At 40.8% G+C, this 23,772-nt stretch overlaps 1 protein-coding gene across 1 annotated transcript; it reads left to right on the top strand.

The window, feature by feature from the left end:
- The first annotated feature begins 18,369 nt into the window (after positions 1-18,369).
- LOC148363551 (uncharacterized) lies at positions 18,370-21,135 on the top strand. The gene is made up of 4 exons (XM_088337315.1): positions 18,370-18,393; positions 20,305-20,429; positions 20,496-20,725; positions 20,811-21,135. Exons 1-4 carry the CDS (start codon positions 18,370-18,372, stop codon positions 20,873-20,875), a joined length of 444 nt encoding a protein of 147 aa, XP_088193441.1. The 3' UTR covers positions 20,876-21,135.
- The last annotated feature ends 2,637 nt before the right edge of the window (positions 21,136-23,772 follow it).

The following is a 23,772-nucleotide window of genomic DNA, read 5'->3' as shown; positions in this document are numbered from 1 at the left end:
TGTCTGTCTGCTTCATCGTATTAAAATACTGTTTAAACGTCTGAGCCATAAAGAATTGTCTACATATTTTTGTGTTAAAAATATCATTTTAGAGACTTTCTTTATGTTGGTAAATGTTTGAATGTTAGGTAATGGATTAGCCGAGAAGACACAAATGTTGATGAATATTAAACGTGATAAGCTTATCTATTTTACTCATGTTATGGTTTGTAGTGGACCCAAAAGCATGAGGCAGGATGAGACAAGGTGCTCAAAAACAGATGGCATTTGATAAAATTATTAACACCAAAGTAACAAATAGTCAAAAACGACAATATAACTCTCAGAACCAGAAACAAAAAAACAAACCTCACAGATCAGGACAATGCTGAAAAGGTTGATGGTTACGATTGACAGTGAGCAAGCACAACTAATATAATCCCCCGATATCTTTTAATTAATTAGTTGTGATTGCTCGAGCAAGGCACGACTACATTGCCAAGTGCTGTAAGCACAGGGCTATGTAGTTGTGCTTGTGGAGCACCGAAAAAATTCCCTATCCGGACTAATGTATTTTGAGATTCTCCCATCCGGAATGTATGGGCCCATTCATTTCTATGGGTAGTCATGGAAACGAGGACTTTTCCAGTGGGTAGTAGAGACTAAGCAGGGACTGTCCAGGGTGGCTTGAGGGGGCCCGACCCACATTACCTTAAACCATGGGTAAATGGTGAATTCCAAAGAGCGGATGCTAGTGAGAGGATGCTAACAGCTATGTGCGCCGCTAGCAAAGTGTTGGACTGGCATAGCCAGCCCAAGTATTAGCGCAAGCTAGCTGTAAACACTGTCGGTGATTAGTTGGGCTGGCATAGCCAGACTAAGTATTAGCGATAAGAGGTTGAAGCTATGCTTACTCATGCTAGCTGTAAAAACTGTTGGTGACGAGTTGGGCTGGCACAGCCATCCCAAGTATTAGCGCGAGCTAGCTGTAAACACTGTCGGCAATGCTAACTTCTTCATGCAAAAAAATTTGATAATGGCAATATTTTAATGACTTCATATTTACAATTTATGCTAAAGGCCTCATATTAATGAGTTATGCTAATGGCTAAATGCTATATAGTAATGCTAACGGCTAAATGCTAACTTTTTCATGCTAAAATGTTTTGGTAATGGCAATATTTTAACAACTTCATTTTTACAAATTATGCTAATGGACTCATGGTAATAAGTTATGCTAATGGATGCATGCTAAAAAGTGATGCTAACGTCTAAACGCTAACTGCTTCATGCTGAAAAATTTTGCTAATGACTACATGCTAACGACTTCATATTTACAAATTATGCTAATGGATACATGTTCATGAGTTATGCTAATGGGAACAGACTAAAAAGTGATGTTAATGGCTAAACGCTAACTTATTCGTGCTAAAGTATTTTGGTAATGGCAATAAACGACTTCATGTTTAAAAATTATGCTAATGTGAGTCCCCCCACAGAACCAAGTTTAAAAAAAAAATTAACTTATACCTCTCTCTCAGTTAAAAACTATATGCTAACTCATAATGCTAACCCAACGCTACCGGTTCTCTACCAACATCTGCCTGATCAATCACAACTCTTACAATAGCCGCGGGAATTGTCTAGTTGTGCAATATAACCCTTCGCATTTGGGTATTTTTCTATTGACATTTTTTTTCTTGAATGATTTCAAAATTAACATATTAACAAAGATGGAAAACAAGAAGGAAAAAGAGGGCGGACAGAAAAAAAGCCGGCGCTTATTTTGGTACCGTCCTCTTAAAAGTCAAAACACTTTTCACAATAATTAAATCATCTAGCTGTATTATGGGGGGAGGGAGGCACAAGGAAGAATACAAACTACAGACACTCAAAGCGACCAAACCACAACATTTAACTCACCTTTTGCGCAGCCTTTGCTAGGGTGTCTGTTTTTCAGGTACCCATAGCAGCAAGATGGCATACATAAAGGTCATCTCCCTCTAGGTGAAGCTCATTTTATGTAAAATAAGAATAAATTCTCAAACTACAAGTATTTTTAATAAAAAAATTATGGTTTGTGTATTTTTTCTAACCATGCTAATCAATATTTTTTAATTAACTACATTTTTCTACCACTAGGAAGCACTGTTAAAACACACTGTACCTTCAAGTGCAGCCCTAGTAGATTATGGAATATTTTTTTTACTTATAGAATGAATCCTCTTTTTTTTTAATCTTTTTGTGCAGTATTTATTTAAAGAATATTCAAAAATAGTAGAAGTTTTTATCAGATTTTTTTCACGCAGCCCCAAGTCAATTGACTTCAGACATAAGATCTTAAGACCGTTAGAGCCTGACCCGACGGGTTAGGCCTAAAATTTCAATCAATACATTCGGGTTAAGCGTCTCTCTCACTGATTTTTTTTTTGAATAAATATGTTTTTTTAAATGTATACTAAGAGTGTGCAGTGCTAAGAGGTGTTTCGACACCGCAAGTCATTTTGGCCATTAGAGACCATGGTCCGCAAAAAACAAAACAAAAACAGAAGTCGCCTCATCACAACACACACTTTCCTAAATTCTTGCAATGTCAATTCATAGAACTCCTCCCTGTCTATTATCCACCTGTCATTGTTCTTCTTTTCTCTCTGTCGCTCTCTCTTACTCTCTTAAAGGGCCGTGCTAGATTCTTGTGAACTTACTGCTGCTGTGGTTTATGGCCCAATTTTCAACCTGTCAAAATTAACGACGACCTCAAAATGTTCCTGTCAACTCTTAGAAAATACGTCAAAGATGAAAATTTGTTGGTGTGCCGGGAATAAAACAAAGGACATGGCAGACTAGCCAGCCAAAATACAATGTGAGCTGCTAACGGGAGATAACTGTTGGCTTTTGCAGACACAGAAATATGAAAAACTGTCTTGTTGAGATTTCATTTCAAAAGACAGGCTTTAATTTGTTATCCAAGGGCATCTGGTGGCCTTGGGGGTACGGCGCCCGCCCCAAGACTGGGAGGTTGTCGTTGAAGCCTCGGCCGAGTCATACCTAAGACTTAAACATTGGTACCCGTTGCCTTCCTGCTTAGCGTTCAGCATTTGGGGTTGGAATTGGGGGGTTTGGTCACCTAATGACTCCCAACACCGCAGTTGGGTTGAGCGAGGGGGCTGGGAATCCCCTCCTCTGAATCAATCTCTCAAAAAGAGTCAGAAATGACTCTAGCCACCCCCCACTAAGGGGATATGGCTGTGGTATATCTCATCTCATCTCATCTCATCAACTTCTTAGGCTTCTAGGCTCATCCTTCAACGTTCAGAAGCACAGAATATCCATCCAGCATGGCTGCACCGCTTATCCTCAGTAGGGTCGCAGGGGTTCTGGAGCCCATCCCAGCAATCATCGGGCAGTGGGCAGGGGACACCCTGAACTGGTTGCCAGCCAATCGCAGGACACACGAGGACAGACAACTCACTCGCTCATTCACACCTAGGGACAATTTGGACCGGACAATTCACCTGAAATGCAAAACTCCGCACAGGAAGTCTGGAGCTGGATTTGAACCCATGACATGAACTGTGCCGCACATGCGCTAAACACTGCTCCCCGTGCTGCCCCGCTGTGGTATATATATGTATATATATATATATATATATATATATATATATATATATATATATAGGGGCGGCAGTAGCTCAGGAGGTAGAGTGCTCGTCTTAGGATCAAGGGATTCCAGTTCGAATCCCGGCTTGTCCGTGTTACATGTCGAAGTGTCCTTGGGTGAGACACTGAACCCCTAATACCTCCAATAAGCAGGTTAGCGTCTTACATGGATGCAATACAAGGCCGCCATTGTGAAATGTGAAGCGCTTTGGGAAGTCATTGATGGAAAAGCGCTATATAAATGCAGATCATTTCATTCATTTCATATATATAATATATATGGTATATATATATATATATATGGTGGTATATATGTATATATATATATATATGGTGGTATATATATATATGTATATATATATATATATATATATATATATATACCACCATATATATATACCATATATATATATATATATCTCATCTCATATTCTTGGCCTTTAAGCTGCGGTTGATGGTGGACGCATCAGGTTAGCACTGCTCGTTCTATGCGTTTATACTGTCATTAGCGTCGGTTTTAAGAGTATTGTTAATTATTAACTTTACAATTCTAACCATTTTAACATAGTTAGAAGTAAAGCAGCCGAGTCCTGCCATGGCCGGGCATTATACCGGCGGGCGGAGACGTAACTGCGTGAGATTCTTGCTCAAAGATGTTGTGGCAATTTCGGAGGGAATGTTAAGGACGGATTTTATTAACAAGTTTGTTGAAAAGATTCTGAAGTTTAAAAAGGAGGAGGTACATGCTGTCATAAAAATGACTTCTGGCAAAGGCTTTGATGTGAGTTTTGAAACGGCAGCTCTTTATCAAGAGTTTTGGAATCGCTTTGAGGGAGTGAGGTCCCAGTTTTCAGGATTTACAGTGGAGAAGCTGACTGATAATGCTAACAAGATTGTCGTTGTTAGAATGTTTAGTGAAATAATCAGTGCTGATGACGTCTGTTATTGGTTGAGTAGATACTGCTCAGTAAAAGGCCAGGCTATGAAGGTGAGGTGTGAGAAAGGCTATTGGACTGGTGCCTGGAGGGTACCAGTCCAACTACGGCAAGATCCTCAGGGCTTTCAGGGACTGAAACAAATCCCGTCGACTATATTCCTGGGGGAAAACCGTGGCTTTATCCACTATCAAGGGCAACCGAAACTCTGTCGCAAATGTGGTGAGCATGGGCATCTGGCTGAGGTATGTGATCGAATTTTTTGTGGAAAGTGCAGAACAATTGGACATTCCTTTGAGGAATGTATCAATAGCAGAAAATGCAATCTCTGTGGAGAAACGAATCACCTCTTTAGAAACTGCCCAAATTCGTTTGCTAAAAAAATTGAAAGCTAGGAAGGCAGTTAACAAAGACAACAAAGACAATGAAATGATGTCAGACAACATAGAAAGTCTTGCTAAGATTGCGCGTCCGTCTCTCATCACAGTACTCCCCTTTATGATGAGTTGAGGGTTGTTTATTAAAATGGCTACCCCATCGTTACGGTTTTCATTCGAGCCACTCCATAATGACGGATATGGCCAAATCTCTTCCCACTGTTAAAACGTCATATCGTCACGTCATATTGTCAAATATAAAAAAATTGTGAATATGCTTGATGGCTGTGTTTTGCTGCTGTTGGTGTCAGTGCATTTGTTCAGACCGAGGACAATCGACTTTGGCCTGGACGGATCTATTGACACTAACAAAGATGTTATATAATGAAATTGTGAATATGTTTGATTTTCGAGAAGGTTTGTTCAAACCTCACTTTGTGTTTGCTGTTAAAAACGTAATATTGGAATATAATATTGTGAATGTGCTTAAATGCTGTTGAGATTGTCATGATTGTTTTCTGTTTTTAGTGTCAATAAATTTGTTCAAACCAAAATATATATATATATATATATATATATATATATATATATATATATATATATAAAATTTGTTATCATATATCACCTCTCCTCATCCCAAGTCCTCACAAATAATACATTACATTTCTGGTTTGCATCGGGCTTGTCCTGCAAATTAAGTTAATTGGTTGAGCTCGGGCTGGGTCGGGCTTTAGTACCCGTGGGCTTGGGTCGGGCTACATCTTTGGGGAATAAAATAGAATAGATTTGTTTTTATTGTCATAGATATAAATGTTGTAAAACATTGTATGCAGATTAGACATGAGACTGCAGGGTAAAACGTGTAATAAAGACCTTGAAGAGAAAAAGGATCAAAGACTAAAGACTATAAGAATAAATAAGCAGAAAAGAAAATAATTACAACATAGAGCTCAGAAGAATTGGTCTCGGTAACTGGCATAAGTGGTAATGATAATGCAATGAAAAGAAATAGTGAATTGTAACAATAGTGCAATGAAAATAAGTGCAATAACATTTAGCAGCAGCAATTTTAAAAAAAGCAATTTAATTCACAAGGTATATATATATATATATATATATATATATATATATATATATATAGTCAAAGTTTTGTGCAATAGTATATATTTTTTTCACAGAACCTAGTCACAAGATATGTTTTCACAGTTTTGTGCGTTTGTTTAGTGTGGTGATGTCCATAGAGAAAAAGCTGTCTCTGAGCCTGGTTGTCCTAGTTTTCAGGGACCTGTAGCGCATAACAGTGGGCAACAGGTCAATAATTTTAGGCACAATCTTACATTTATTGAGTTGGAGAACCCCACTGTAAACTGAGCAATTGCTTAATTTTCAACAAGAGTGTGTCGCAGGAGCATTTTCAGTATTGTTGTACTCCTGCGCTCCAGTTTATGAGCGCCGTAGCCTTGTTCCAGCCAGCCCTGGAAGCCTTTTTGTCTCTCTTTATTCCCTATCTACTCAACCTCCTGCCCTCCAAGCAACTTTTTGTCCTCACAAGCTAATTAACCGGCATGTCTTTTTCTCCTCCTCTCTTCCTCTCTTTTTTGGTGAGACAACGCAAATCTGCTTTAATGAGGGCATCCATCTGTTCCCCAAGACTGTTCTGGCTCACTCCATGGCACTTCCTCGTCTTCAATCATAGATGAGGGCACGCTTGTGAGGGCTACACGCTACGAAACAGCTTGCTGAGGTGGGAGTGCTTAGGTAGAAATTGATGGGGGACAGTTCTGGAAGCTGTCCCATTGCTGATGGATCATTGACGGATCCTGCCCAAAGGAAGATTCGATCCAAGACAGGAAGCTCACTACAGAGACCATCTAGTCCTATATCCATGCAAATTTGCCTATGTGCACTCTTAAAGGTGGATTGCATTGTTTAAAGTATCCTTAAAGGTGTTCCCAAATTCTAAAACGTGATTTGGCAACTGCAGTCTCTCTTTCTCCAAAATGGGTATTTTGGCTATTATTGATGCAGTAGAAGAAATCACCCATAGCATAGGAAAAAAGAGATACGCAGTCGGGGTATTTATTGACTTAAAACAAGCATTTGATACCATTAATCATAATATACTATTAAAAAAACTGGAAAGCTATGGCATCAGGGGGGTGGCTTTGCAATGGATTCAAAGTTATTTGACGGGGAGGTAGCAATAAATACAAATGGGAGAGTTGTCATCTGAATACTTGGACATCTGTTGTGGAGTACCACAGGGTTCTATCCTGGGTCCAAAATTATTTAATTTATATATCAACAATATTTTTAATGTTTCAAAACTATTGAAAATAGTAATATTTGCAGACGACACTAACATGTTCTATTCAAATGATAACTATATTGGTTTGGTAGCATGTATTAATCGTGAACTAATTAACCTAAAAGTAAGGATGGATATAAATAAATTATCATTAAATTTGAATAAAACCAAAGTAATATTCTTTGGTAATCGCAGGGCAAATCAAGATTTAGAAGTAAAAATGGATGGTGCTGCAATAGAAGCTGTATCAGAAATTAAGTTTTTAGGGGTCATAATAGACAATAAATTAAACTGGAAAACACACATCAGGCACATACAAACTAAAGTATCTAAAAGCATTTCAATAATTAATAAAGCCAAATTCATTTTAAACTAGAATGCATTTTATTTATTATGTTGTTCTCTAGTTCTGCCATACTCAACATATTGTGCAGAAGTCTGGGGCAATAATTACAAAAGTTCACTACAGCCCCTTTTTATCCTCCATAAATGTGCAATTAGAACTATACACAGGGTAGGATATCGAGATCATACTAATAGTCTATTCCTGCGGTCCTAAATATTAAAATTGGATGATTTAGTAAGGTTGTTCACTGCACAGCTGCTATTTAAGGTCAACAAAAACATAGTGCCAAAAAACATCCATAAATTGTTCATTCGAAAAGAAGGAAATTATAACTTAAGGGGCTGTAGTGAATTCATGATCCCAAAGGTGAGAACCACCAGGAGAAGTATGTGTGTGTCTGTGTGTGGAGTAAAGCCCTGGAACGGTTTGCAAGACAAGATCAAACGATGTCCATCTATTCACTTGTTCAAATTTAAATACAAAAAAAACATTCCTGGCGGAATACAGGGATGAAGAAAATCGGGTATGAGTGATACGAGTGCGTCAAGAACTATGATTAACTTTGTGTTATTGTTGCTGTTGTTATACCATAACTGTTATTATTAAAAGTATTACAATTGTTGTTATATAATTGGTGTGTTTAGTAGGGAAGATGAAGGCGTAGGGAATATAAGCATTTGCTTCTGACTACCCCTTTTCGAACGTATTATGTAATATTATTTTGTTGTTGAGTTATTGTTTTAGTTCTGTTTTTATTTTAATGTTCGAATAAAGTTTTCAGTTATTCATTCAAGATGGCAGTGTTACCCCGTTCCCCAGACGCCCTCACTTTTCCTCTCCCAAGGTGATTCCAATTAGACAATTAGCCACCGCTACTAGAAATACCCTGGGCTCCCACCTTACATTGCTGATTTATCTTGATTCCGGAAGACTTTCCCTCACCAAAACAACAAGCTTGTCCACGACCTGCTTCATTTCAAGTTCACCCTTCTCAAGACCTGCCACTGCAGCCACCCTTTTCAGTTCCCTCTTCGTCTCACGATTGTCCGCACAAGCCATCTTTTTTAAAAGTACTCCCAAATCTCCCCTTTAAGATTTTCATCAGCCGAGGACACCCTCTCTATTTTCCCTTGCAAGCTTCCCCCTTAAGATAACCTCCTCAGCAGTTACAGGCCCGGACTCCTTTCTCGCCAGTAGTCTTTTTGTTGCTATTAAGTAAACACCCCCTGGTGGGGTTTGATCACATCATGACATATGTATCATCGGTACGTTCCAAATATATTCTGAGATAATCTATTTTGAAGAAAGCATATCTTGTCTTTGACTTCTTGAGCTGTGTAGAGTAATTGCTTTAAATTATATTTATCTAATTCAGAATCTAATTCGGTGGTTACTAATTCGGCCTGCAGCTAGTGGTCAAGGTTTCCACCGGAATGAATTCCTCATAGCCTCTTATTGTTTCTAGCATTTATCATTAAGGAAGTAGTACTCTAAATATATTTAAATTACACATTTTTCAGTTCATTGATCTGGATAATGATAGATCAGTCTAGAAGGAAAATGGCAGAGACACACGAATAAATAATCCACGTGTTTGATACAAACAAACTACATTTATTTACATGACACGGAAAATTGATTCACACAAAAGAATAGAAGCATAGAGGACATTGTTGACACAAGCCCTCAGTCTTAGAAAACAGAAATAGGGAAAGAACTTCTGTAGCAATAATAGAATTACTGATCCATAATCAACGCATTTAAATTATCAGGAAGAATTTTTATAGCGTGTCAGAAATGATACTATTTGCCCCTGCAGCAAAAACGGTTTATTGTGAAAACAATTCTTGGTTTACCTTTGAGGACAAAAGGTGTTTTGGCTTGCTCCTGTTTGTGGCACAAAGACCTGTATGTGGCGCAACAAGGGTTGCTGACTAGTTAAATGTTCTATTTTGGGATTTATGTTGTTTAATCCGTATTTGACTGTTGGGGGAAGTATGTTATTATTTTTCAGGGTATTGAGTTTTGTAAAGCAGAAAGGGTAAGAGAAATACCAGTATATCACCACTGGATGGCAAAGTCTCACAGGTCAGAGAAGAGTGCTTGGGTCAAGTCTCACGGGACCTCACATGATTTAGTGAGACTTGCTCAATAAATGATCCTTAATGTCAACAATTAAATGGTGTGGTGTGATACTGACCTTTATCATTTATTTTGCAGATGAGGTAAAACAACAACAACAACAACAAAAATATATATATAAAACAAATGCGTAAGACTAGCTGGAGCTAGACCATCCACCTGGGTCCTGTTACATGTACGTGTTGGTCCTCAAACCATGTCTTGAAACAACAAGCAAAGTGTCCAAACCATAAACAATAACCAAACCTAACATGTTAACAGAAGACATGATGAAAGTGGCATGGAACTAGCAATGACCCAACTGTCCCAACAGTCATTATAAAAGGTTAAAGTAATCACCATGAGTTGTGGGGAGATTGGGCGCAGGAGTGCCCAATTACACACCACCTAGTTGGCGCACTCTGGTGAAGGTGACCTGCCAGATACCGACATTTACTGTAGCTCATTTCTATAACATGTATAAAATCTAAAAGAAATGTTCCCAAATTCAGGTATACCAAAAAAAGCTGGAAAATACTTTAAAATCATTAAATCAAGATTTAGAATCATATCCACTTAAATACAAGTTTGTGTGCTATTTTTCCCACTTTCCCTGAGGTAAGTAAACTGTAAGGCAAAATTAAATCTATCGTCCTGCTTTTTTTTTTTGCTTTTTTTTTGCTTTGTTTTTACAAGCGCACGGCTTATAAACACTGAAAGAATAAATCAAAGTGAAGGAGACAAATATTGAGGAGGAAAATGCCCTAAAAATAGTTTTATAATCAAATCTTACATCCCTGAATCATTATTTCCAAAAGATTCCCGGCCTGGCACGTTTTACACCATTAATTTACAAGTCTGGCCCTCGTAAGAGTGGTTTTACTACCATGTGACCCGTGAGCAAAAATCATTTTAACACCCCTCATATAGGTTGACAAGTATGTGGCTGTCGTAATAAAAATGTGTATAATATTTTGATACTTCTACCAAAAACTTTCATCCAGTTAAAAAAAAAAACATAAAAATCATTGATATGAATTCTAGGCAAAAACACATTTTTATAGAAAAATAATTATAAAAAGCATTGATCGAGGAAGTTGAATCTCTTTTACTCAATGGAATCACACATAGGTCCCCGCCATGTTTTTCCGGTCTCAAATTGCCACGCTGTGCACTGTGACACTGGGCCTTGCTTCCACCTGACCACACAGTGCAGCTTGACACACTGTGGCTCTAAATCAGTGTAGCTTTAAATCAGAACCTGTTATCAGTGGTTTGCAAGCTATTACTTTGACAAAATGTCCCTAAAATAAGAAAAAAAATAACTGAGGGTCAATGACAGATTGTATTATGATAAAGTATAATATATTAAAGTAAGCATGGGGCAGCACGGCAGCGCAGTGGATAGCGCGTGTGCGGCACAGTTCTAAGGTCTTGGGAACCTCCTGTGTGGGTTCAATCCAGCTACCGGACTTCCTGTGCAGAGTTTTTATGTTCTCCCCGTGCTTGCGTGGGTTTCCTCCGGGCACTCCGGTTTCCTCCCACATTCCAAAGACATGCATTTCAGGTGGATTGGCCGGTCCAAATTGTCCCTAGGTGTGAATGAGCGAGCGAGTTGTCTGTCCCTGTGTGCCCTCCGATTGGCTGGCAACCAATTAATGGTGTCCTCTGCCCACTGCCCGATGATTGCTGGGATGGGCTCCTGCACCCCCGCGACCCTACTGATGATAAGCGGTGCAGCTGATGAGATGATGAGAGACGAGATATTAAAGTAAAAGGTTTTGTACTTTTGATCTCATGCTGGACGTAAAAAAAACATCATCCATTAAATAAGAAATAATATGTTTGATATGAATAAGAAGCAAAAATACATAAATTGCATTTTTAAATCGAAATTTGTATTTATTTGACATAATTATGAGGCTCCCTCGGGGGAGCTGACATTATAGTCGACTATGTTGCTGCTAAGAGTATCCTAAAATAAAAAACCTTGTGAAAGGCAAAATAAAAGAGAAAAATAGTGTTGTCTGTAGTTTGTACCCTGTATTTCCTTGTGCTTTGTAGTGCTCGCTTTCAGTTGCACTACACCAGTGGTGTCCAAACTACGGCCCGCGGGCCAACTGCGGCCCGCAGGTCAGTTTTTATTGGCCCGCAGCAAATTCTGAAAATATAGTTGAATACGGCCCGCACATGGCGCTTGAGCTCAACTCTGTTGCACTTCTTAGTTTTAACACTAGATGGAGCCAGTAACGGAAAAGGTGCTTCTCCACCCATCCATTTGGTATCCCCTGAACTGGAAAACATTGGAGTTGTGTTTTCTTTGCTTATTTAATGAACCTTCATTTGAAATGTAATTGAAAATCAAAGTGTATTACTGTGCAACTTATTCTGACACAAAATAGATTGATTGTTAATTCTAAACCCTATCAGTGCAGATAAACGTAAAAAAATAGGTTAATTATGAAATTAGAGTAGATGACCGGCTATCAAACTGAAAAATAAATTAAACATCCATCCATTCATTATCTGCACCGCTTATCTTCAGTAAGGTCGTGGGGGTGCTGGAGCCCATCCCAGCTGTCTTCGGGCAGTGGGCAGGGGACACCCCGAACTGGTTGCCAGCCAGTCGCAGGGTACACAGGGACAGACAGGTCACTCGCTCATTCACACCTAGGGACAATTTGGACCGCCAATTGACCTGACATATGTTTTTGGAATGTGGGAGGAAACCGAAGTGCCCGGAGGAAACCCATGCAACCCATGGGGAGAACATGCAAACTAAACAGAGGAAGGTTCGATCTCTTGACCTCAGAACTGTGCTGCACACGCGCTAACCACTTCCCCACCATGCTGCCCAAAATTAAACATATTTAACAAAATAAATGTTACCACTCCTCAAACCTAGAAAAAGTCCAATAGCTTTTCTTTCCTCTGTCTAACAGCATAGGAGCTACACTCAGGTATTGCTAAGGTTTGTATTCGAGACTGTATCGCTATATACGAAAAAATGTAATCAACATTTTTTTCTCCTCCTGGCCCTTAAAAAAAATTTAAGCCAATGGGGCCCGCGACTCAAAAAGTTTGCCCACCCCTGCACTACACAATACAGGTGGCACCTAGTGGTCAAATCCATACCTGTCAACCTGTACGTTTTTGCCGTACATTGTGCGTTTATTATGCATTTTAAGACGTGTACGACGTACATGAAAATGTGTACGGAAAAACGCAAATTTGTCAATTATGGGTACCATCCGATATACACCGACTATCACGAAACGGCAAATCAATCAAGTCAAACGAGTTCGCCGCTATCTCGGTATCGTTTTTTTTCCGTTGGAAACGAAGCGACCGGTTTGATGCTACTGTGTGCATGTGTCTGCAGTCTCGGATTTCATGTGGTAGTTATGGAGTGAAAGGAAGTCATTCTCTTTTTAGAGAACCGGCTTTTTCGGCTCAACTCATTAAAGAAAGGCAGTTCTCAAACGGCTCACTTGCTTTGATGCATTATATTACGAATTATTATGTTGTATAAAGAAGTTAAGAAAAAAAGGAGGAATAAAAAGAGGTTGAGTGGTTATCCCTTTAATCAGTATATTAACAACAATAATTTAATGCAGAAAATGAATTAATAATTTGAATAAGAAAATGTATTATTCTACTTAATTATATTTGCATGTATTTTTTCGTTCTACGGTGAACGTCCAAGCTACTTAATTTTTTAGCCTATTTTATAATAAACCTCATTCATGTCAAGCAACTCAGTACCTCACAACAAAATGTTAAATAACAATATATATGATATAATGAAACACGTGTATAATATAACATGTTAAGCTACATAAATAAACACGTTTGAAAAGAAAATAGGGTGTAAGATTATTTTGTATTTTGTAAGGGAAAATACAACATTTCGTAAGGGCATGAGGCTGTGGAGGTTGACAGGTATGCAAATCTTACAAACCGTCCCTGTAAATTCATGATTATCTCTAGACCATTCAACTTTTTAAAGGCATTGATGGGTTCGTAATGCTCTAGAATGGCGACTATGTCGAACCAAAAGTGAAAACTGATGAGCTGAAGTCGCAGTAAGTAGTAAGTGCCAGCAGAGAGCAGTAGTGCTCCAATACTAAGCACCACTGCAACTTTGAGCCTAGCCCAACTTTACTTTTGTCCTCTTTTACAGATTGTCTTGTTGTGTGATTCACATGACACCATGTTTTCTAAATTAAATATCCTTTTCTGTTGGTGGTATTTTATGTATTCCAGATTGAATGCCGTTGCTCCAAGAAAACTTGCTGCAGGCCTTCTATGTAAGGCTGTTTTTAGTGTCCTGTTTTCCCAGTCAACATGCTTCACAGTCACGATTCTTTACTGAATCAGTCGAATTCAATGGAATACTGACTTCATTGTCACCGTTATTTAGATTAATCAATTATCCATCTATCCATTTTCTGCACCTGCTATCCTCAGTAGGGTCGCGGGGTGCTGGAACTCACCTCAGCCGTCTTTGGTTAGTGGGCAGGGGATATCCTGAACTGGTTGCCACCCAGTTGCAGGTCGCACTGAGATATGCAACCATTCACATGCTCAATCACACCTAGGGACAATTTAGACCGCTCAATTAACCTGACATGCATGTTTTTGGAATGTGGGAGTAAACCAGAGTGACCGGAGGAAACCCACACAAGCACGGGGAGAACATGCAAACTCTGCATTGGGTTGGCGAGTGAGCTGGAATCGAACCCTGGACCTCGTGGGGCTGCATGCTAACCACAAATCCATTGCGACGCCCGTTAATCAAATACGGCATTTAAAGTAGTAATAGTTATCCTCGATTTTGGCGGGGGTTGCCTTTCCAAAGGGTCCTTCAACCGTCAAAATCTGTAGTAAAAAGCAGAGTAAAAACCTTTATTTATTTATTTAAGAAATAATCTTTTATACATTGAAACCAAAGAACAAACCCAATTTAAAGGATCACACATCAGTGTAAGAGTGGGGTGCGTAGTTTGAGGTGTCTTAAAGAATAGAATAGAAGATAGAATTTACTTTTATTGTCATTCTTTGTAACCGTGCACACAGAACGAAATGTCAATACACCTGACCCGTACAGTTAAACTGTAGCGAGCCGATGCACAGCCGTTTTAGACCCAACTGCTGTGTTGGGAGTCATTAGGTGACCAAACCCCCCAAATCTAACCCTTAATGCCGACCGCCAAGCAGGGAGGCAATGAGTACCAATGTTGTAAGTCTTAGGTATGACCCGGCCGAGGCTTGAACCAGCGACCTCCCAGTCTCGGAACGAGCGCCCTACCATCTAGGCTACAGAGCTGGTGTAACCAGTTAAGTATACAATTAAATATTTTTTCTATTAAGTATGAGTAATAATGCTCTACTGAGTTCAAAGAACCTTTATTTATTTTATCACCGCACTATATGCTTTTAACTTACTCTTATCTCATCTGTGCATTGGGCTGAAGGGAAGGAGACAGGGAGTCGGGGCGTGGCAGAGTGATACGTGCGCTGGTTGTGGTTTTCTTTTATTCCAGAATAAAAAGGGTGAAAGTAAGAAAAGGACTGTTTCAAACACAATCCAAATGCCAACCCAAACCCCCAAAAGAAATGAAAAGGGAAGAGTTTATTGAGCGCATCTAAGAATTTCAAATACTTACACACGCAACAAAAGGAGCTGCAATAATAAATTCAGCAAGTAGAATATATTTTAAACTACATACACCACCTTTTTACAAATAAAAGTACTCTACTATTTCAACATTTTCTTTTTTATGAATAACTTCCGTACTGTCAACTTATGATTTTGATCGTTCTGCTTCATAGCATTACTGTATTGATTGAAGACACGATACCCCTTGATGATATTTCGTCGCACACTCACTCTGATAGCAGACTTAGGCTGAGTCCCATTCTTCGCACTTTCACTCGCTATGTGCCCTAGTCACTCGGTTTGCGCGTTCACGTGAAAATGGGGTGTGTCCCGATACTCTCAAGACCGAGGCAGAAGTGCCCTCAAACCATGTCGTAACCACTTCAAGACCGAGGGGGCTCTCGACCTCACTTGGCGGCGAAGTGACTACCCAGAAGGCTTTACGAATTCTCAATATCAACAAACATGCCCGAAAAGGAACCGCACAAATGTAAGTAGTTTTCCACAACCACGCATGTATTTGCAACAAAATGTATTGAGATATCTTAGTTAGACGTAAATGCAATAGAAAATCGTATTTTCGCGTTAAAACACGAACATTGCAAAATCGCTACTTTACGAAGTGCACTAATCTACCAAGGGAGCTGGCAAAAAAAATCTTCACGCTACAAACTGTAAAGTAGGATAACTGTGCAGAAAATCACGGTTCAGCCCATCCCTGTTTTTATCTTAAACGAGTCGTGCTTATACATCTACATGGAGCATAGTCAGAATACCGTTCTGGACATAAGCCCTTGTTTACTGCACACAATTTCGGGTGTCGTGTTTTATTTACAATATGATTCTTTCATGTGAGATCAGAATGCATTAGTTTTCATTATGAGTAATGTCTCCGAATTTCACGTGGAAATACAGTTGAAACAAATTACTATCACACAGTCCACTGCCTTCTCTGTAAACACATATTAAGTAAACTAATTACCTTCTCAAAATGTTGTCCAAATGTGGAGACAATTCTAAAGCATATGTGATGCTGGCCAATAGAAGGCTCTTACAGCCATAAGAATAACATGTCATTTTTTTGTATCTATTCACTATCAAATAATTATCCAGAACACATCCTATAATTTCCTGTCTCATATCAACTTGTTGAGCATCCTATACACAGTTGTTTTGTACAATACATCAGCATTAAGTAATTCTTGTTTTTTCCACCCAACCTAAAGGCCACTGTAGAACGTCCCGTGGAAGAGCTGGTCACCATCACAGCTACCACGCCATCCACACCACCGGGCACGTCGTTGGCACCTTCTAATCCGGCGCCAAACCCCAAATCACCCAGAAAAATAAGGAAGCACGATACACTCCTTGACTTTTTGAAAGCGGAGTCTGCCGGAGCGAGGAAAAGGCTCGAAGAAACTGTGGCCAAAACTGAGCGGTTCCCGTCCTTTTTGGGAAGCTCGTGGACAAATTTCCAGAACAGTGACATCTCTGCAATGTTTCGCTTTGTTTTATAAAAGGAATTTTTTTTATTTTTATTAAGAACTCAATGAAGTTCCAGTTTGTGTTTCCAGCTTTATGGAAGTATTGGTATATTTTTGTTAAAATTTGTGACACATTATCTATTTACTATTATGTATTTTGGCCCAATGTGAGTTTGTTTTTCTGAAAGTAAACTATTATTCAAGCTGGAGTGATTTCTAGTTGTTTTCTGTCCAACAGTCACATAGTTCACACACAGTATCTCACATCATTATGAAATAAACCACCAAGGTGTTACTCAAAATGAAGATGTTTATTGAATAGTAATGCAGAAAAGCACATAATGCAAATGTGGGTCTGACTTCCAGAGCCTAAAATATGGCTTTTGGGCAATTTATTCCATATTAACTGTGGACAATTCTTTGTACGGTGGACCTGGGAACCCTGAAGACCCGTGACACCACACGGTAGGACAGAGCGTGGACCAGCCAGTACACGTAGATCAAGACCTCCAGCCATGGCCCTGTTCCCTCTTTAGCAGCTCCTGCAGGGCCCACATAACCTTCTTGCTCAACCTTAAGTCCTGAATGAGTTCTGACCACATCCAACCATAAGCACAGGATGGGAACATTCCTGTCCAACCTGTCCACGCTTATGGGACAGCCACTCTGGAACACAATAGATAACAAACAATTTAGACATAAATGTGGGCATAGCAAAGAAAAAGACCGCTTTAACTGTGATGTAAGCATCATGAAAAAATGTTGAAATGACCTTTTTATATTCAATGACAACTCTTTTGAATTAAATTCCTTATGATCTAAGGTTTTTGGGTCGTACAGGGAAGTTTGGTGACGATATTATGTCAGCTAAAGGGCCAGGTGGACTGTTCTTGTGTTTGTTTACGTTTCGTCATGTCACAGATTCAAGACCCCTACTATATGTCATAAAATGGCATTAAGATACTAATAAGTAGATTGCCATTTATGTCTACACAAACATAGGGTATTATGTGAACGTGCATTGTATGTTAACTCTTACTGTATTTGACCGAACGGGTCATTTTTTTTAATGAGTGTACGTACCTTGTAAAGATGAATCAGCACTACATAGCGCCGAAGCTGTCTTCAGTATAGCACATTTCTCCTCCGTTGATTGGAGACACGGAAAAGATGATGAGCTTTCAGGCAATCGGTAATAACACAGCAGTAGCGGGCATTTTTAACGTTGCACGAACTCTCCAACTGACACACTACAGGTTGAGACTCGAGTTGTTTACATGTGACGTAGACCAATACGTCACTGAGGTCTACAGCCAATTAATATTACCGCCATCTCCTGGACAGGGGTGGAACCTTGCAAGTCTTGTCCAAACCATCTCCATTTGCACTCCACTCGCGGAGGGCACTCCTCTATCGAGGGACCTCACTGGAGGGTTCTCAGGGCCGAGTGAGAGAAATGGGATTGGGCCTTAGCCTGCTTGTAATGTGAAAATGTAAATGCCCCCTGAACCTAACAGTGAGGTAGGCCATCTTTTGCAACTCTAACAGAAATTTAACATTTGCGATAATTGGTTACGAATGATCTGAAATGAAATGATCTGCATTTTTATAGCGCTTTTCAAGTCAATGACTTCCCAAAGCGCTTTACAGTGTGCTTCACATTTCCCAATAGCGGCCTTGTACTGCAGCCATGTAAGACGCTAACCTGCTAATTGGGGGTATTTGGGCTTCAGTGTCTTACCCAAGGACACTTCTACATTTAACTTGGAGGAGCCGGAAATCAAACCTGCGACCTCTTTGGTCCCAAGACGACCGCTCTGAGCTACTGCTGCACCCTGATATGGCTTTTAGAGAAACCTGAAATTAAAATAGATTTGCGTGTACATAATGTAGGTTCATCAGGCTCTATTACTTATGTCTACAGGTAAGACTGCACATTATTAACGCACAGGCAGACACAGGCAGTAAATTGGCGGGGCAACTGTTTACCCAATTACAATGCAGAACACAATGCACGATGAATACCCGCGAAGTTGAGAAACCCCGTTTCAGCGAGGCGTTACTGTACAATACCAAAAGCTCCACAAAAAAAGATTCCACAGATCTTAACCTATCCTTGAATCAGCATTTTTACAGCTGCATCCAATTTTTTCTTCACTTAACTGTCTCTCTCTCTAGTATTAAAATGGCCTGTTTGGAACAGTGTGACAATAAGGCCTAATATGGGATTTAAATGAGTCTAGTAAACCAGTAGCTCTGATTTCTAGGGATAGGCCATTTTGCAACATTTTGCACTAATTACAGACTTTATACTACACATCTGAAGACCAGAGAGCCGAGACCAAACAAACACATAAATTATAAACTCTGCGTCACATGCAGGTCAAATCTTGAGGTCAAGCAGCAGTGTTTTTTATGTCTATTTTAATGAGAGAAACTGGCTTGCGAGGCATATATGGCTCTTTTCATGAGTTCATATGGCTCAGAGATAAAAATTTTACTAATGTAAGTTTTGTCCTTTACTTTTCAATTCTGGCAACTGTGTAGTTGAAACTAGTGCGAACTTAGCTGACGCAGCACAAATAATACAACTGGTTCGGGCCAGTATTTGAAGAGCATACTTCCCACTAAAGTTTCAAAAACGCATACAAAGCTTCCCCCCTCCCCCACCTAGTAAATTCGGATCACCTATGCCTATCCCTTACCCCCTCATACACCCCCATCCGAAGGAAAACAAAACCTGTAACGAGGACAATACAAACGTGGCCTGAGGAACCCCTCTCCAAGCTGCAGGACTGTTTTGATCAAACTTGCTGGGAGGTATTTGAACACCATGACCTCCAGAAATTCACTGACACTGTTTTATCCTACATCCGTTACTGCACGGATGAAGTCACAGTATATAAAAAAATCAAAAACTACCCAAATCAAAAACCCTGGATGTCCAGCGAGGTGCGCACCCTCCTCAAACACCGCAACACCGCCTTCAGGTCTGGAGACAAGGCTCTTTACGGGGTGGCCAGGGCTGACCTGAAGAGAGGCATCAAGGAAGCAAAAGCAGCCTACACAAGGAGGATCGAGCACCTCTTCGCTGGAAATGACCCGAGGAGGATGTGACAGGGCCTCCAACACATCACCAACTTCAGAGGCCACAACCTGGCAACTGTTGAGGCTGAGGCTTCACTAGCTGAGGACCTTAATCAGTTCTTCGCTCGCTTTGAAGCTGGTAGGCCACAAACAGCCACATCACACCCACCAACAACCAGCAGCAACTCCCTCACATTTCAGGAGCACGAAGTTAGGCGTGCGCTGAATACCATAAACCCCAGGAAGGCAACTGGCCCGGATGGAGTACCAGGGAGGGTACTCAGGGACTGTTCCAATGCGCTGGCTGGGGTCTTCACCACCATCTTTAACCGGTCCCTGTCACAGGCGACCGTCCCACCTATCCTCAAAACCTCCACCATCATTCCCATCCCCAAAAAGTCAGCAGTGGAAAGCCTCAACGACTACAGGCCTGTAGCTCTTACGCCTGTGGTCATGAAGTGCTTCGAGAGGTTAGTGTCCCGGCACATCAAAAACTACCTGCCACTCACACTGGACCCCCACCAGTTTGCCTACAGGGCAAACCGCTCCACTGACGACGCCATAAACACAGCACTTCACACCGTGCTGAAACACCTGGATCACCGGGGGAGCTACGTCAGAATGCTCTTCCTGGACTTCAGCTCAGCCTTCAACACCATTATCCCGGAGATCCTGGTGGAGAAACTTGCACACCTAGGTCTCTCTCCCTCCATCTGCCACTGGATAATGGACTTCCTCTCCAACCGCCCACAGTCGGTGAAACTCGGTACCCACGTCTCTCCCACCCTAACACTGAACACTGGCTCCCCCCAAGGTTGTGCACTGAGCCCCCTGCTTTTCACTCTCTACAGCTCCGACTGCTCACCGACCCACCCCACAAACACTATCATTAAGTTCGCTGACGATACCACCTTGATCGGCCTCATCTCTGAAGGGGACGAGGCGGCATACAGGGATGAGGTTGAGTCACTTTCAACGTGGTGTTCGGAAATCCACCTCATATTGAACACCACAAAAACAAAATAACTGATTCTGGATTTCAGAAGGAATGGCAGGAATCCAGCACCACTCATCATAAAAGGAGACTGTGTAGAGAGAGTCCACTCATTCAAATTCCTGGGCGTGCACATCTCCGACGACCTCTCCTGGTCTGCAAACACCAGAGCGGTGGTAGGGAAGGCCCAGCAGCGACTGCACTTCCTGAGATTGCTCAGGAAAAATAACCTAAAACAGCAGCTGCAGGTGTCCTTCTACAAAGCCACAGTGGAGAGCATCCTAACATACTGCATCACGGTGTGGTATGCTGGGTGCACAGCAGCAGACAGGAAAAAGCTCCAGAGGATCATCAAAACAGCCCAGAGAATCGTCGGCTGCTCTCTGCCCAGTCTGGAGGACATTGCCTGCTCTCGCTACCTCAGCAGAGCAGAAAACATCATCAAGGACTTTTCTCACCCCGGCCACCATCTCTTCCACCTGCTGCCTTCCGGCAAGCGCTACAGGTCACACAAAGCAAAAACCAACAGACTCAGAGACAGTTTCTTCCCCACAGCCATTACCACCCTAAACAGACACCGCACAAAAAACTGAAAACTGTTGCAAAAAAACTACCTCACACGTATGTAAAATGGTACTCACGTTCATGCTGTCTGCACTATGTTTGTTCACTGCTCAAACAGACACGGCACACAAAAAAAAAAAAAAAAAACCTGAAAACTCGTGCCAACACTACCTCATACGAATATAATGTTACTCATGTCTTGTTCTTGCACATGTCGACTGCACTACGTTTAATGCTCAAATTGCACAATGTCTGACCATTTCCTGTTTCATGCTGACTATTTTTGCACTATGATGACTTTGCACCAAATGCAATATTGCACAACCGTTACGATACCAACGTTATCACGACAACCCTGTATGTAACATCCCACATGCCGACATTTCTTGTGTAAATACCATGTAAATTATAACTATAGCCTTATCCCCCTTGTCTTATAACATTATCTTCTCTGTTCCTTTATCTTCTTGCTCATACCTCACTATGAATGTGTAAAACTGGAGTGTCATGCCCAATTTCGTTGTCACAATATGTTAGCCCATTTGTAACAATGACAATAAAGGTATATTCTATTCTATTCTATTCTATTCTACAGTCAAGGTGTCACACCAACAGACTGTGTTTTGGCTGTACATCGCTCAAGAATTCCTTATATGGAAGCTCATTAAACAAATAGGGCTACTGTTGAGAGGTTTCATAATGAAAAACCACAGAACAACTGTCAACAGCTAAGCACACAAAGCAATTTGATTAGGTGAGTGGTAGGGATTGGCGGAGCTATGCACACACAACATCCTACCCTCTTTCTCACTTGCGTCCACCACGCTAAAGGGAAATACACATATTTTTTTCCATAAACTTTTCGTTTGCAGTATTTTGTGACATTTTTACATTAGAACTCAACCTTTATTTATTAAAAAGAGGAGGGTCAAAATGAGCCTCAACAATCTTAAGTAAATGCAGGAGGGAGACAGGTTTAAAGTGGTATACTTGTTAATATGGCGCACAGGCTCTGGCAATATAATTATTATTTAATATATTTTATTAATCATCTAATGCATTTTATTTTTTATTTAAAAGCGCCTTTCAGGCCACCCAAGGACACTGTACAGACAATGAAAAAAATACAATTTAAAAAGTTGTAAGCGAAATAATAAAATAAAACAAGACATAAAATCATAAAAACATAGGAAATGGAGAAGCTATGTGTTGTAGGCAGTCCTGAACAGGTGTGTTTTTAGACGGGACTTAAAAGTGGAGAGAGGTGTGCAGTTTTGGAGGTCCGGAGGTAGATTGTTCCAAAGCTTGGGAGCAGCGCAACTGAAGGCTCTGGCTCCCATGGTGCTCAGATGGCCAGGGGGCACTGACAGTCGGAGGGAGGACGAGGATCTGAGGGAGCGAGTGGGGACGTGCACCTTGGGAAGGTCGGACAGGTAAGGAGGAGCCAGGTTGTAAATGGCCATATATGTATATAGGATCAGTTTGTAGCTGATGCGATGCTGAACAGGAAGGCAGTGTAGCTGTTGGAGAACGGGGGTGATGTGCTGCTGGGAAGATGTTTTTGTGATGATGCGAGCAGAGGCGTTTTGAACCAGCTGAATTTTATGGAGGGACTTTTGAGGAAGGCCGAAGAGGAGAGCATTGCAGTAGTCAAGGCGGGGGGTGAGGGAAGGGCGGAGTCTGGTAATATTGTGGAGGTGGAAATAAGCAGTGCGGGTGATGGTGTTGATATGTGAGTGGAAGGTAAGCATGCTATCCAGGATGACACCCAGACTCTTGACCTGGGGGGAGGGGGACACTAAGGAGCTGTCGATGTTGAGAGAGAAATTGTTTACTTTGGATAAAGTGGATTTGGTGCCAAGAAGGAGGAATTCTGTTTTATTGGCATTTAATTTAAGAAAGTTTGTTGTGAACCATGTTTTGAGTTCGGAAAGGCAAGAGGTGAGGGAGGGAGGTGGGAGTATGGAGTTTGGTTTGCAGGAGAGGTAGAGTTGGGTGTCATCAGCAAAGCAGTGAAAGTGGATATTAAATTTGCGGAGGATATGACCAAGAGGCAAGAGGTAGTCGATGAAGAGAAGAGGACCTAAGACAGATCCCTGGGGTACACCTGTGGTGACTAGGGAGGGCTTTGAGGTGAAGGATTTCATATGGACAAACTGAGTGCGGCCAGTGAGGTAGGAATGGAACCAACTGAGGGGAGTATGGGTGAGACCAATGGAGGAGAGTCTATTGAGGAGGATAGGGTGAGAGATTGT

This window comes from Urocampus carinirostris, chromosome 6 (genome assembly GCF_059441175.1).
Source record: "Urocampus carinirostris isolate Australia breed hairy pipefish chromosome 6, RoL_Ucar_1.0, whole genome shotgun sequence".
Lineage (NCBI taxonomy): Eukaryota > Metazoa > Chordata > Actinopteri > Syngnathiformes > Syngnathidae > Urocampus > Urocampus carinirostris.
This window is presented reverse-complemented; position numbering and strand designations above follow the sequence as displayed.